Consider the following 15,321-nt stretch of genomic DNA (forward strand, 5'->3'; position numbering starts at 1 on the left):
GATATGTCTGGTGTAATGTCTGAGGGGACAGCCTCTAAGGGTGTGTCTAGTGAAAAGTTTTTCTAATCGCTTCACTGCCTAGTCTTACTCCTGTAGAGGGCGCATTACCGATTTGTGAGGAAACTATGAAGTGGCTGTGTCTGTCAGAGGACTCTATTTGAAAAATTTATCAATCCTGATGTACTGACGACCAATCATTTGAGGCCTAAGTGCCCGTTCACATACGCGCGCCGCGACCTCGGAGCGGCCGCCACGGACTTCATAACATTGAAGTCTATGGTGGTCACCTCCTGGTCTCCCCAAAGAAGCTCCGGACCCTTTTTCTAAGTCGGAGCGACTTGTGTCGCTCCGATTAGAACGGGTCCGCAGCTTCCCTATGGGAGGCGACCTACGGCGACCTGTGAGGCGACCAGGTCGCCTCACAGGTCGCCTCAGTGTGAACCGGGACTCAAAATGCCAGGACAGTACAAAACAACCTCCCATTTTTATGGAAAGTACACTGTCCAAGGTATTTAGTAAGAGACATAGCATAGGTTTTGAAGTTGTAATAGGTCACAATTCTTTGTAAAAAAAAAAAAAGAAAAAATATAAACAATTTTATTTAATTTAGTTTTTTTCATACTGCCACCAGTGCAGTACACCGATGACCAGAGCAATACAGTGTTACCATAGTCAGGATTTTTTTATACACAATATGATTTCTTAGATCACTGAATTTTATGGTTAGAAGCAACCATCTATACTGAATGAAATTGATTCAGTGTTTACTACGGAGGTTAGCTTTGACTGGCCCTGTATATACCATGGGATCACTGTGACCAATCACAGAGATCAAGACCATTGTACACAAAGAATGGCATGAATCAAAGCCATTCATGGTGTACAATAGTCATGTGATCTGCTGTGATTGGTCACAGCAATCAGATGGTACTGGCAGCAGCTAGTACACTAATCACTCATGCGCTGTGTCTGGTGGTAACAGCAGGTGAGAGATCATGCCACAGCACAACCCATTGCAGAAGGACATAATTTGATGCCCCCCCCGGTACAATTAATGTGTTCCCCAGACGTTGTCTAAAGGCCGGGAAATGGTTAAAGCCAGATTTTTCCCTTTTCCTTATATTACATCTCTACTGGACTATTTCATTCTTGTCTTTTTTATATATCACATTTTGCGAGCTTGCTGTAATATATACTTGTACTTTTCGTGGATCAAATTTTAATTTTTTTGTTAATACTTCAATCACAATAAAAAGGGACTCAAATGAACATCCATATGTCTAGTGCATATATTTTAACAATCTTTTTTCAATTACAAACTTGGTAATTGTTTGCAAAACAAAATCTTTACTCTAAAAGAACTAAACAGAGGAGAAATAACTGCAAAATGTGCATCATAATCCATGGCAGAAACAATCAACAGACACTTAAAAGCAGATTCTTAAAAGTGGACACAGTTTAAACAATTAGACTGATCGGTTTTCTTCTGGAGCCTTGGTGTACAATTACACTACGGAAAAATTGTCTTTTTAAAATTGTGTTGATTTATCACGTGGCAACAGAATGAAAAGGTTTTTTTTTTCTGTTGATCACAGAAAACTGCAAAATAAAAACATCTTGTGTGGTACCAACTCTTTGTCCAAATACATCACTCCTGTAATGAAGAAAATAAAATATATATAAAATTTGTCAGCTTGTATCTTATAGGCTAAAATATATTACAATTCCTATTTAAAAAAGGTGTACTCATTATACATTTGTAATCCATACCCATTAAAGAGAAAGATACAAAACAAACTACACACAGCAGGGGGAGTTCACAACAGGCATCCCAGGAGTGTACATTGGTACACACTACTAGTAACTTTAAACACTTAAGCCCCAGCCCTATTTCGGACACTTTTTGTTTACAAGTTAAAACCAGTATTTTTTCCTAGAAAACTACTTAGAACCCCCAAACATTATACAGTAAAACCTTGGATTGCGAGCATAATTCGTTCCGGAACCATGCTTGTAATCCAAAGCACTCTTATATCAAAGCGAATTTCCCCATAAGAAATAATGGAAACTCAGATGATTCGTTCCACAACCATTTATTCATAAGTCCTTCACTTTATAGCCCATATAAAAAGATTATAGCATTGCCATAGGTTGCATAAAATGTTCATCCACAAATAGCCGCTTCCATAAGGGGATTAGAAGCAAAATCCAGCAGGAGCTTCAGAGTATAAAAGAGAAGAGAGGCGCCTCTAAGTGTAGCAATATGGTTCCATTTAATGAAGGTACAACATTTAGCAACTCACATGGTTGATGAATAAAACGGGCACATCTAAGTATGCAGGCATCCGGGGTAAAGCTGTCCACATAGACTATCTTCTGCACCGCCGGCTGCCAGTCTGTAATCCTGACCGGGAAGACCACCCTGCAGTAAAGCGATCTGAAAGCGAGGGGCAGCATGGAAGAGATGACGTAGATGGCGGTGAGGAGGACGGTCTATGTGGACAGCTTTACCCCGGATGCCTGCATCCTTAGATGTGCCTGTTCCAATCATCAACCATGTGAGTTGCTAAATGTTGTACCTTCATTAAATGTAACTATATTGCTACACTTAGAGGCACCTCTCTTCTCTTTTATACTTAGCTGTGACTTGAGGCTACTTGTATATCAAGACATCGCTTGTATATCAAGTCAAAATTTATTTGAAAATTTTGCTTGTCTTGCAAAGCGCTCTTAAACCAAGTTACTCTCAAACCAAGGTTTTACTGTATATATTTTTTTAGCAAAGACTCTGGAGAATAAAATATCGGTCATTGCAATATTTTTTGTCACGCGGTATTTGCGCAGCGGTCTTTAAAACGCCATTTTTTGGGGGGAAAATTTAAAAAAAAAAAAAATCACATTTCACTGCATTTAAAAAATACTAAACAGTAAAGTTAGCCCTTTTTTGTATATTGTGAAAGATTATGTCACGCCGAGTAAATAGATAAACAACATGTTACGGTTTAAAAATTTTTTTTAATTATTGCCCACGCTCTGGCGATCGTGGCGATACCTCACGTGTGGTTTGAACAGCGATTTCATTCACGGCTCGACTTTCGTATACGTTTTTTTATTTTTTTGTGCGCGAGCCAACGGTGACGGGGCGGCTAAAATTTTATTTTTTTTTAACTTTATTACAGGTTTTTTTAAAAAAAAAAATCCGATCACTTTTATTGCTGTCACAAGCAATGTAAACATCCCTTGTGACACCAATATGCAGTGACAGGTACTATTTATGGAGGGATCGAGGGTCTAAAAGACCATGTATGCATGTATCCATGTATACAAAACGCTGAAAACGGCGTTTTTGTATACAGCCGTTTTTTCAATTTGCCGCCTTTTGCAGCACAGTAACCCAGAAGTGACGTCATGGACGCCGCCTCCGTGTTACGTCATCGGAGACCCAATCGAAGCCGTTTCCGGCTTTGATCAGGACTCCATCCAGCCAGCGGACGTGCCGGCTGGGTGCTCGGGGCTCCCGTCACGGAAGGCGGCGGCGGCGGGGGGGGGGGGGGGGTTTTGGAGGGGGAACGTCCCCTCCCGCTCACCCAGGCAAAGATCGAGCAGCTCCCGAGCCGCATCGGTCGTTACCGACGGAAAGCCGACTGTTGGCTCTAAACCACGGTACCGGGATGGTGTCTCTAGCTAGAGGCATCATCCCGGTATACTACCGCAAAATCTGCCGACGTAGATCTACGTTAGTATGCGGTAAGTGGTTAAAAACCACATTCCTTTGCACTGTTTTACCTGAACTGTTCACACAAATTTAGTTTTGTGGATCTATTTGAAGAGGTTTTACTCTGATCCTTGTACAAGCTTTGGCTGTCAAATTTCTACAGTTCTAAACAGAAAATGAATGCTATACTGCCATCTTTGAACATCTAGATTAGTGTCTACCATTAAAGAATTTGATTGGTTGAGAATATACAAGCTTTGCTTTTGTGCGCCAGGCATGTTTGACAAAATCTACATTCTGCAGGTACAATACTCACATTTAAAAACTAAACTCCAGGGATGAAAAAAAAAAAAAAACTCTGCCTTTGTAATTGGGCTGCCCGCACACTGCACAAGGTTTAAATGCTTTTTTCTGCCTAGTATATTAGGAAAATACTGGAATTTTTACATACCTTTAATATCCTTATCTTGGAGTACAGGACAGAGGCTGTCAGTGACCTTCAGGCTATTGTAGACTGGCAAAGCAACTCACATTTTTCACAGTGGTTGTAAACCCTTACATATTCCCAGTGCAGTGGCTGGCCTCAGGTGATACACAGGCATGAAACAAACCCTACTACATTTAAGCTGTATCTGCAGTCTCTTCTCTATATCCGTTCAAAGTATAGAATTTATAAGGCTTGCCTGAGCGGTCAGAAAACAGCTCAGTCATGGCCTTCCCGGATGCGACTATGTACTACGCTGCCTGTCACCTCACCAGGATTGTAGACTGGCACGTTCATGGCCACCTGAAGCAGTGGATCAGGATTGAACGGAGTCTGGGGGACTCTCCTCCGGAAATCCCTCTTGTGGGGCGCTTCCGATTTACCGAAACACGTGTCTGACCACCCGACCATAGGGGCTACCCTGAAATTGGGACGTAGGATATGCGAGGAGGGCCTGATTGCCTCTCTACCTTCTCCTTTGTTCCCGGTAATTGAAAACCAGAACTTCTCCCCAGGTCTGATGGACCAGGGTTTTCGCACCCTGAAGTTAAAAGGTCTCCACCAGGCTAGACACTTTATCGTTGGTGGGAGCAATTTTTCTCTGACATTTTGTGTAATGCATTTTACTATATGGTCTTCTGTACTGCCATTGCTGGTATTGACTCTTGAGGTTTCCATTGTCTATAATTTTGTATATGGACCGGTACTGTCGCTCTTGCCTGTTTTGTATGCCTTTTCCTCTCCTAATAAAAATTTAAATTATAAAAAAAAAAAAAAAAAAGAAGAAAACAGCTTAGTGAGAAGAGCTCCCAGAGCTGATTGGAGGGATAGGGACACACGCCTCTTTAAACAGGAACAGAGCTGAGGGCGTCAGTCAGCTGGAGGTCCCTCCCAGTCACCTTTTTTCTCTTGGTGTCAGGAAACCTTGTCAGAAGCGATTCATGCAGAGGAATAAAGCAGCAGACAGAAATAAAACTTAGCGCTCTGGATTGAGACAAGTACACACTAAAGAGGAATATTCTTTGTTCATATTTTAGGTCTAAGGTTTAAAACTACTTTAAGCACTTAACCTCTGGAAGATTTACCCCCCTTCATGACCAGGCTATTTTTTGTGATACGATACTGCATTACTTTGACAATTGTGGGGTCTTGCGACACTGTACCCAAAAAAAAATGTATGCCCATTTTCCTACAAATATAGCTTTCTTTTTATAGTATTTGATCACCTCTGCAGTTTTTTTTTTTTGCGCTATAAACAAAAAAAAAAAAAAAAAAAAGAAACGGCCGACAATTTTGTACAAAAAAAAAAAAAAAAATTACCTTCTGCTATAAAAACCTATCCAATAAAAAACAAAAATCAAAAATGGCTACATCAGTTTAGGCCAATACATGTTATGCTACATATTTTTGGTAAAAAAAAATCCCAATAAGTGTATATTGGTTTGTGCAAAAGTTATAGCGCCTACATACTATGGGATATTTTTATGGAATTGTAATTTTTTTTTTTTTTACTAGTAATGGCGGAGATTAGCAACTTCTAGCGGGACTGTGATACTGCGGTAGACAAAAATAGAACACTGACACTTTTTAGGGGCCAGTGACACTAATACAGTGATCAATGCTAAAAAAAAAAAAAATGCACTGTTACTGTAGTTACCCTACTTTAAAAAGGGACACAGGATCCATGCCTTCCCTACTGACAGAACGGCGATCTGCCTTGTTTACATAGGCAGACCGCCGTTCTGGCTCTCTGCCAAATGATCAGCGGGTGCCGGAAGAGTCTGCTGTACCCACAGATAAACCTTTCCCTGGGTATAATCACAGCAGGAGCGGGTCGCCGGCAGCATGCATGTCCAATATCCGAAAGTGCAAGATCACGTACTAGTTAAGTGATCCTACGCAGCACAGCCACCTTGCCATCATAAAATGTAAGTTATACAGCCGGCAAGAAGTTAAAGTATAAACAAAGGCAAAACTTTTTTTTTTTTTAGTATTGGACAGAGTGGAGAGGGATTAGAACACCCATTTTATTGCCGTCTGTGCCTCCGTTGGTGAGATTTAACCTCTCGATTTGTGCACTTTACCAATATCATTGAAAGTAAAAATATCCATAATGGCGGTGGTCGTCTCTCAGGATTTGCATGCGGGTGCTGGGACTGATGGCGTTTACCTTTGAGGCAGTTCCATTTGCTCAGTTCCACACGAGACTTCTGCAGAGAGATTCTTGCCAAGTGGGACAAGAATCCAGTCTCTAGACAGTCTGATCCTGTTGAGCCGGGGTACAAGAGGGTCCCTAATTTGGTTGCTTTGCTCTCTGGTTCTTCGACAGGGAAGATCCTTCCTTCCTCTGTACTGGATGGTGATCAACGCCCTCTGGCCGACGCCACAGACACACTGGTGGCTCCTTGGGGCCAGTACCGTCTGATATACGCCTTTCCTCCTCTCAAACTTCTGCGAAGGATCAAGGCAGAAGGAATTCCGGTCATCCTCGTGGCCCCAGACTGGCCTCGCCGGTCTTGGTATGCAAATCTGGTACGGCTAGACAGCTTGGCAAAACCATCTCAGGGAAGACCTGTTGGCCCAATGATAACCCAAGGCCGGTCCCAAAATGGGAGAGAGAGCTCTATGACAGCAGCCGGTGAATCGCGGCCTGTGGTCCCAGAAATTTGTCCAGAGGAAGGATAACCCTTGCCAGAACTAAAAACAGACCTAAGTAAATCAATTCCCTGAACAGGGATTGGGGGGACTCTAGGTAGTTCAGACAATTCCTGAACCTTGGCAGGAATTAAGTCCGCACAAGAAGACGCAGGACCTAAAAAACCTGTAAACACAAAAAGCATATGATCCGAAGCATACACAGTGACGTGCCTCCATCCCTCTAATTGAAAAAGTAATCCTCTTCAGTGGTGGAAAGAATGAAGCACGCTACAAAAGACTTGCTTCTCATGCTAGAAGATACCTTTCTGCTCTTCCTTCCACGGTACCAAGTGAGCGTGTTTTTAGTGAAGTGGCAGCAATTTATGAAAAGAAGCCGTTTAACTGGTGAACATGCTGAAATGTTATGCTTTCTGCACTATATTGTTTTACTTAACTGGGAGTATTAAAAAGTGTAGTAGTATAGTACTACTAGTGTTTACTCCACTGTCTCCAATCCATTTCCCTGTTTAGCTTTTTTTCTAGCAGTTTTGCACTGACTGACTGCTCTGCAGTCAGTGCAAAACTGCTAGAAAAACGGTCTCTGCACTGGGACCTCCCCTGCACTATACCCACACTGCAAAAAGTAGGGCATGCACCTAGGGGTCTCCTACACTGGGACCCCTCCAGGACCCTTACAGAGTGGGGATAGTGGGGGAGACCCCAAGGGTCTCCGCTGCACCCTCTGCCCTGGGACCCCCACCAGACCCCAGCTCACTGACGGATTTAAGGATGGGAGGAGGGAACCTGTATTTAACCCTTCCATGGTGCGGGTAAAGCTTCAGATATAAACCTCACCACCGAAATAAGGGAGCGGTCGGCCAAGAACCCGCTGCGACTCAGACCCACGTCAGGTCGTATGCCACCCTGCGAGACGCTTAACTCGCGGGCCAGCCTCTGTCCTTGGGGCTATGCTGTGGCTGACCTAGTGTGTAGCTGCAGTCTGCACGAGCACGCTAGTTGGGCTGGGGGGGGGGGCGTGGGACCACTGGATCTAGATTATCCAGCCCGTCGCCCAGCCCGGCAGTTGATTGTAGATCTTCCGAGAGAAAAACAAAAAAGATGCAAGGAAGGAGAAAAAATTGCTAGGGCCAGAGATCCCAGCCGGGAGTCTAGGTCCATACTCCTGACTAGACAAATTAAAACTGAATACCTAGGGGGGGGGGGGGGGGGGTTATATACCAGCTAGAGTGTGGGGGGGGGTATATAACAGCTAAGGCCCACGGGTGTAGCCAGGTGTTTTTTGTTTTGCCTAGTCCTACTCCTGGGAGGAGGCAAAAACTCCATCTCCCCTATCCAAAGGAAGTAAAGATTTTGCCTATACTTCTACTGAATCACTTCCTCAGATATACCCTCCTACCATGTAATCCTATATATATATATATATATATATATATATATATATATATATATATATATATATATATATATATATATATATATACACACATACATACACACACACACATATATATCTATATCTATATCTATATCTATATCTATATCTATATCTATACACACACACACACACACACACACACACACACACACATATATATATATATACACACATACATACATACATACACACACACACATAAAAGCAACGCAATACCCTAAAGCAACGCAATACCCACATCAGAGAAAGGAACCTTACCAAAGGAAGAGAACCAACTGGGCAACAGGAAAACGTGCTCAACAGGAGCAACAATCCAGAAAAAACAAGTAACCTAGGGGTAAAAACACCCCAACAGCCAAGGACCCAAACAAGGGACCCTAAAGGCACTGCCGCACTAAGAACTTCACGGACAAAAGAAGCATCCGCCGATGCCTGAACATCCACCTTGTAAAATTTTGAGAAGGTGTGAACGGACGACCAAGTCGCCGCCTGGGCCACAGAAGCCCGATGATGACAGGCCCAAGACTTATTTAAAGATCTGGTAGAGTGCGCCTTCACAGGCACGGGAGGAACCTTCCCCCTCAAAGCATAGGCCTGCTCAATGGTCTGTCTGATCCATTTGGCGATGGTAGAAGCCGACGCCGCCATGCCCTTCCGAGGTCCCTCAGGAAGGACAAAGAGAATCCGACTTGCGAAAGGATTTAGTCGATGACAGGTAAACCCTGATCGCCCTAATAACATCCAAGGAATGTAAGGCCACCTCCTTCGGATGCTTAGGCTTCGCGCAAAGCGAAGGCAAGACAATGTCCTCATTGAGGTGAAATTCAGAGATGCTTTTCGGAAGAAAAGGTGGGTTAGGTCGCAAGACCACCTTATCCAAGTGAATCACTAAATACGGAGACTTGCAGGACAAGGCCGCCAGCTCCGACACCCTGCGAGCCGAAGTGATCGCCACTAAGAAGGCAACCTTCTTGGACAACAAAGACAACGAGATCTCCCTGATATTTTCAAAAGGAGCATGGTGCAACACGGACAGAACAAGGTTCAAATCCCATGGAGGCAAAGGCTTCCTCCTAGGAGGGACCAAATGTCGCACCCCTTGAACAAAGGTGCTAACCAAAGAGTTAGACGCCACAGGACGTTGAAAGAGAACGGCCAGCGCAGAAATCGGACCCTTAATCGTGGCCAACGCCAAACGCTGGTCCACGCCCATTTGAAGGAAAGCCAACACTCTCGACACAGAGTATGAGCGAGGGGAATACCCCCTGGACTCACACCAGGCAAAGTAAGCCTTCCAAGTACGGTAGTAAATGTTCCCCGAAGAGGCCTTCCTAGCCTTGATCAAAGTGGGAATGACCTCAGGGGAAAGACCCCTATCCTTCAGGACCTGGCTTTTAAAACAGCCAGGCCGTTAAAGCCAGCGACTGTAAAGCAGGATGGAATATCGGTCCTTGAGACAGGAGATCTTCTCGAAGTGGCAGACGCCACGGAGCGTCAACCGCCAGATTCACGAGGCCTGCGTACCAAGACCGGCGAGGCTAGTCCGGTGCCACCAGAATCACCGTGTTTGGTTCCGAGGCCAACCTGCGAAGGAACCTGGACAGCAGCTGAATCGGTGGAAAGGCATACATCAGGCGATACTGATGCCAGGACGTCACTAACGCGTCCGAGGCATCCGCCCGAGGATCGTGCGTCCTTGCCACGAACCTTTCCACCTTGTTGTTTAGACGAGACGCGAACAGGTCCACCTCTGGGGACACCCACTTCGCGCACAACATCTGGAAGACATCCGGGTGAAGGGACCATTCTCCCTGGTCCAGGGTCAGGCGGCTCAGATAATCCGCCTGCCAGTTCTCCACCCCCGGAATGTGAACTGCAGAGATCGCCGGGACGTATGTCTCGGCCCAAGACAGAATGTCGGCTACTTCCCAAGCCACCCGGGCACTCCTGGTGCCCCCTTGGTGGTTGATGTAGGCCACCGCCGTGGCATTGTCCGTCTGCACCCGAACTGGACAGACCTGAAGCCTGTCCGTCCAACGCAGAAGACAGATTTATCGCTCGCGATTCCAGAATGTTGATCGGAAGGGAGGATTCCTCCTCCGACCAAGTTCCCTGGGCGGACAAAACGCCCAGACCACCACCCCAGCCCGACAGGCTGGCATCCGTGGTGATCACCGTCCACGACAAAGGACGAAAGGACTTGCCCCCCCGACACCGTCGGGGACTGGAGCCACCATAAAAGACCCCTGCGGGTGAGATGGCTTAACGACAGCCGCAGATCAGAGATTGCGGACGCCCGTCCCATTTGGCCAGGACCTCCGCCTGAAGCTCCCGTGTGTGAAACTGGGCGAAGGGAATCGCCTCGAAGGCCGAAACCATCAATCCCAGACACCTCATACACGTCCGGAGGGACAAGCACTGATTGTCCCTGAGGGACCTGACTTGGCACTGAAGTGTCCGAAGCTTGTCTTCCGGCAGGAAGACATTCGCCTGAACAGAGTCCAGAATCATCCCCAGGTAGGGAAGACGAACCGACGGACACAACGTCGATTTTGGAAAATTTATCGTCCAGCCGAATTCCTGCAGAGTCTGCATCGTGATGGACAGGTCGTTCACCAGACCCTGCCTGGTCGCGGACCGAATCAGGATATCGTCCAGATACCCCAGGACAGAAATGCCCTGGGCTCTCAGTAAAGCCAGAACCGGCGCAAGCACCTTGGTGAAAACCCGCGGAGCTGAAGCGAGACCGAAGGGTAACGCCACGAATTGATAATGATCCTCCGCAATGGCAAATCGAAGGTACCTCTGGTGACCCTCGAAAATGGGGATGTGTAGGTACGCATCCTTCAAGTCGATGGAGGCCATGAATTCCCCCGGAACCAGGGCAGCCACCACCGAGCGCAGGGATTCCATGTGAAACGTGCGAACCCGCACAAAGCGGTTCAGAGCTTTTAAGTCCAGAATCGGACGTACTTTGCCCTCCTTTCTGGGCACAGTGAACAGATTGGAATAGAACCCCCGAAATCTGTCCCGATGAGGCACCGGAACCACCACTCCCTGGGCCCGCAGGTCCCGCACCGCCAGGTGCAGATCCCGCAAGCGCTCCGGAGTCAGCTGAACGTTTGAAGGGAAAAATCTGCCCGCCGGCCAAGAGAGAAACTCGATCTTGTATCCAGATCGAACGATTTCCTGAACCCACCTGTCCCGAATGCGGTCCAGCCAGGGTTGAAGAAAACCGAGCAAACGTCCCCCCACCCCAGAAACGGGTGAGGGCGCCCCTTCAGGCCGCATTGTTATGGGTAGCGGATCCGGACTGGCCGGACTTCTACTTACCCGCCCACGGCTTCTTCTGGGAGCCTTGGCCTTTGAAGGGCTTGCCCTTATAGTGCGACCGAAAGGCACGAAAGGACTCCTGAGAGGGCCTAAACGAAGCATTCTTCTTACCGCGAACAAACTTATTCTTGTGAGATTGGGGCAAGAGAGTGCTCTTACCCCCAGAAATACCCTTTATCAGAGTATCCAAAGAGTCGCCAAAAAGGCGCGATCCCGCGTAGGGCAAATTAGCCAAAGTCTTGCGGGAAGATTGGTCAACCGACCAACATTTCAGCCATATCAGGCGACGGTTCAATACCGCCACACTAGAAAGACGCGCAGCCAAAGGGACTATATCTAAGTCCGCATCACACAAATACATGACACCCTGATGAATCTGATCCACCATAGCCAAAGTTGTCGGCGGGGCAGAGTCGGCCACCAGGGTGCGCCTGAGCACCTGCGTCCAATCCGCAATAGCCTGGGCTGCCATAATGGAAGCAAAAAATAGGCTTCAGCATAGAGCCAGCAACCGTATAGGCATGACGGGCCAGAGATTCCAATCTCCTGTCCGTCGGGTCCCGGAACACCGGGGTATCCTCAGCAGGGATCGCAGTCGATTTATTCAAAATCGCCACCGCGTGATCCACCTGAGGAGGCACACACCAACGATCATCAGTAGCTGGTGTAAAGGGATAACGCAGCTTGAACCTACTTGGCACAGCAAAAGGCTTTTTTTAAATTGCGCCTTTGCTCATCAACAGCGCGCTGAAATTCCGTAGAGCAAGGAAAAACCTGCGATGTTTTGCGTTTCCTTTGCGTCCCATAAGAGGACATCAAAGCAGGAGGACATGGTTCATCCTGCAAATGCAGCGTTTGCTTGATAGAAGCAACCAACTCATCCATGAGTGCAAGCTCTTCAGACGAGCCAGGGGGAGAATTATCAACCCCTTCCACCTCAGCCTCCCCGTCAGACCCCACAAGGTCTAGGGATGAGTGAGACCCTGAGAAGGGCACTCCAGCCATAGCAGCCCCATCGCCCTCTGAATCAGAGGAAATAGACACCCTGGGCCTTTTTGTGGATCGATCAGCCACCAGCATCTGCACCTGAGCAGCTAAGTTAGCCACAATAGTGGCCAGATGAGCCCCCTCGGGGGAAGCAGCAGCCCCTTGGCCCCCCACCAGGGTGGGAGGAAACTTGCAATCCTGAGAATCCATGCCCCAGCAAAAAAATTAATAAAGGATACTGCCCCTTTAAGATCGCGGCGAGCGCTGCCCACTGCACCCACTGAACACACTGACCCCCACAGGGATAAGAAACTGGGCAAGGAATACAGGAAAAAAGGAGATATAAAACCTGGAGAGATCACACAGGCTGCTGCACCGATCGCTGTCCCAGAGGAAAAGGAAGTGATGCAAGACTGACCGCCCCCATGAAGCCTCTGCAAGGCTACACAAACATGGCCGCTGGCTGAGGACAAAACCCTGGGCTAAGAGAACATGGCGCTGACATGTGGGATCGATCGCCGCTCAAAATGCCACCCAGCAGAGCGGGAGAGCCCCCCCCCCTCACAGTCCACACACAGGCAGCAAGTGCACACAGGAGCTGACAGGGAGCACAGCAGCCACACAGACATGCAGGGTAACACAGTCCCAGACTGACACCCAAATAGACAGGTCCCCACATAGAGTTACACTTACCAGTCCGGATGGCGTGGGGAGCCTGCTCCAGCGACCAAACCGCAGTACTGAGGACAGGGAGTGTCGCAAGCATGACGCAGTGGAGTTGCGGTGCGAAACCGCAATGGCGTCCAGTGAGGTAGCCACCTCACCGATAGCATCCCTGCAGCGAACAGGGATGGGTCGTTCAATGTGCCAGGGCAAAACCTAAGCTGAACGCTCGATGGCAGGCTGGGAAGCCCCTGGCCCTGAGCCCTGGGATCCAGGATGGCCAAACTGAGACCCAGCTCCGCACGATCATCTTCATCAGAAGAACTAACTAATGCTGGAAATAAACCGCTAAGTAAAAGAAGAGAAAAAACTTCAAATAAAATCAAAAAAGAGAAAAGTGGCTGAGACTTATGCCCCATACACACGTGCAGATTATCTGCAGACTTTTGTCTGCAGACTTACCAAAACCATATAATATGAGGTCAAACCTAAACGCTTTCAATTTGTATGCAATCCGGCAGGCCCTTGCACTACATAGAAAAGGTAAGTCTGCAGACAAAAGTCTGCAGATAATCTGCACGTGTGTACGGGGCATAAGAGCCCCAGCACAGGAACAGCCTGAGTACTCCTGAGCTAGGCAAGTGAAACTGGGTTGGTATGCAGGAAGCAGGGAGGTATTGACTGAGGGGACCACCCCCTGGGGGTGGGATATGCTAAAAGCTTTGATATTAATATATTCTGTTGCCTAGCTACTCCTGCGGAGCAAAGGTCAATAACCCCATTAGTGACGAATATGAAGAGGCGGCGACTGTCGGAGGACGTAAGAGAAATATTATAATATATTATATATACACACACTGAACGAAAATTTTAAAACGCAACACTTGTTTTTGCCCCATTTTTCATGAGCTAAACTCTAAGATCCAAGACTTTTTCTATGTACACAAAAGACCTATTTCCCTCAAATATTGTTCACAAATCTGTCTAAATCTGTGTTAGTGAGCACATTCCTTTGCCGAGAGAATCCATCCACTTCACAGGTGTAGCATATCAAGATGCCGATTAGACAGCCTGATTATTGTACAGGTGTGCCTTAAGCTGGCCACAATAAAAGGCCACTCTAAAATGTGCAGTTTTATCACACAGCACAATGCCACAGATGTTGCAAGTTTTTGGGGAGCGTGCAATTGGCATGCTCACTGCAGGAATGTCCACCAGAGCTGTTGCCCATGAATTAAATGTTCATTTCTCTACCATAAGCTGTCTCTAAAGGCGTTTCAGAGCATTTGGCAGTTCATCCAACCGGCCTCACAAACGCAGACCATGTGTAACCACACCAGCCCAGGACCTCCACATCCAGCATCTTCACCTCAAAGATCACCTGAGACGAGCCACCCAGACAGCTGCTGCAACACTCTGTTTGTATACCCAAAGGATTTCTGCACAAACTGTCAGAAACCGTCTCAGGGAAGCTCATCTGCATGCTCGTCGTCCATTGGGGTCTCGACCTGACTGCAGTTCATAGTCATAACAGACTTGAGTGGGCAAATTGCTCACATTCGGCACTTTGGAGAGATGTTCTCTTCACTAAAAAATTCCTGGTTTTCTTAGATCTTTGAGTTCAGCTCACGAAAAATGGGGGCAAAAACAAGCGTTGTGCTTAAATTTTTATTATATATATATATATATATATATATATATATATATATATATATATATATATATATATATATATATATATTACAAAAAAAAAAAACGCCCAGGTTCTCTTTATTGTACTGTACACAGTGTCAATTATAACAGATGGAAAATACCAAAGCAGTAATGAGGGGGAAGACAACATAGGCAAAAAAGTTCAGCCAACAGACTCAAGAAACAAATGCCTAAAGAAGGCCATACCAAGTACCAGCCTGCAAATCTTGGTGACTTAAACTGGCATCAAACAAAGCCTTAACATCAGCTAGGTAAAGTATGGCAAAATATATGCACAGAAGACCATTTAGTGGTTCTCAGAGCTGCACAACAGAAGCCTGATGTTGAAACATC

General features: G+C 46.6%; 1 protein-coding gene across 4 annotated transcripts in view; it reads right to left on the reverse strand.

The window, feature by feature from the left end:
* Nucleotides 1–1,267: 1,267 nt before the first annotated feature.
* Nucleotides 1,268–15,321, reverse strand: part of BCLAF1 (BCL2 associated transcription factor 1) — an 84,778-nt gene continuing 70,724 nt past the window's right edge. For all 4 annotated transcript variants that reach the window (XM_082249714.1, XM_082249716.1, XM_082249715.1 and 1 more), the window contains one exon: nt 1,268–1,654. In XM_082249714.1, the coding sequence (XP_082105840.1) occupies nt 1,649–1,654 (6 nt within the window). In that variant the 3' untranslated portion in view covers nt 1,268–1,648. The remainder of the gene's footprint in view (nt 1,655–15,321) is intronic.

Source organism: Pelophylax lessonae (genome assembly GCF_965119305.1).
Source record: "Pelophylax lessonae genome assembly, chromosome: 3".
In the NCBI taxonomy this organism is placed as follows: Eukaryota; Metazoa; Chordata; class Amphibia; order Anura; family Ranidae; genus Pelophylax; species Pelophylax lessonae.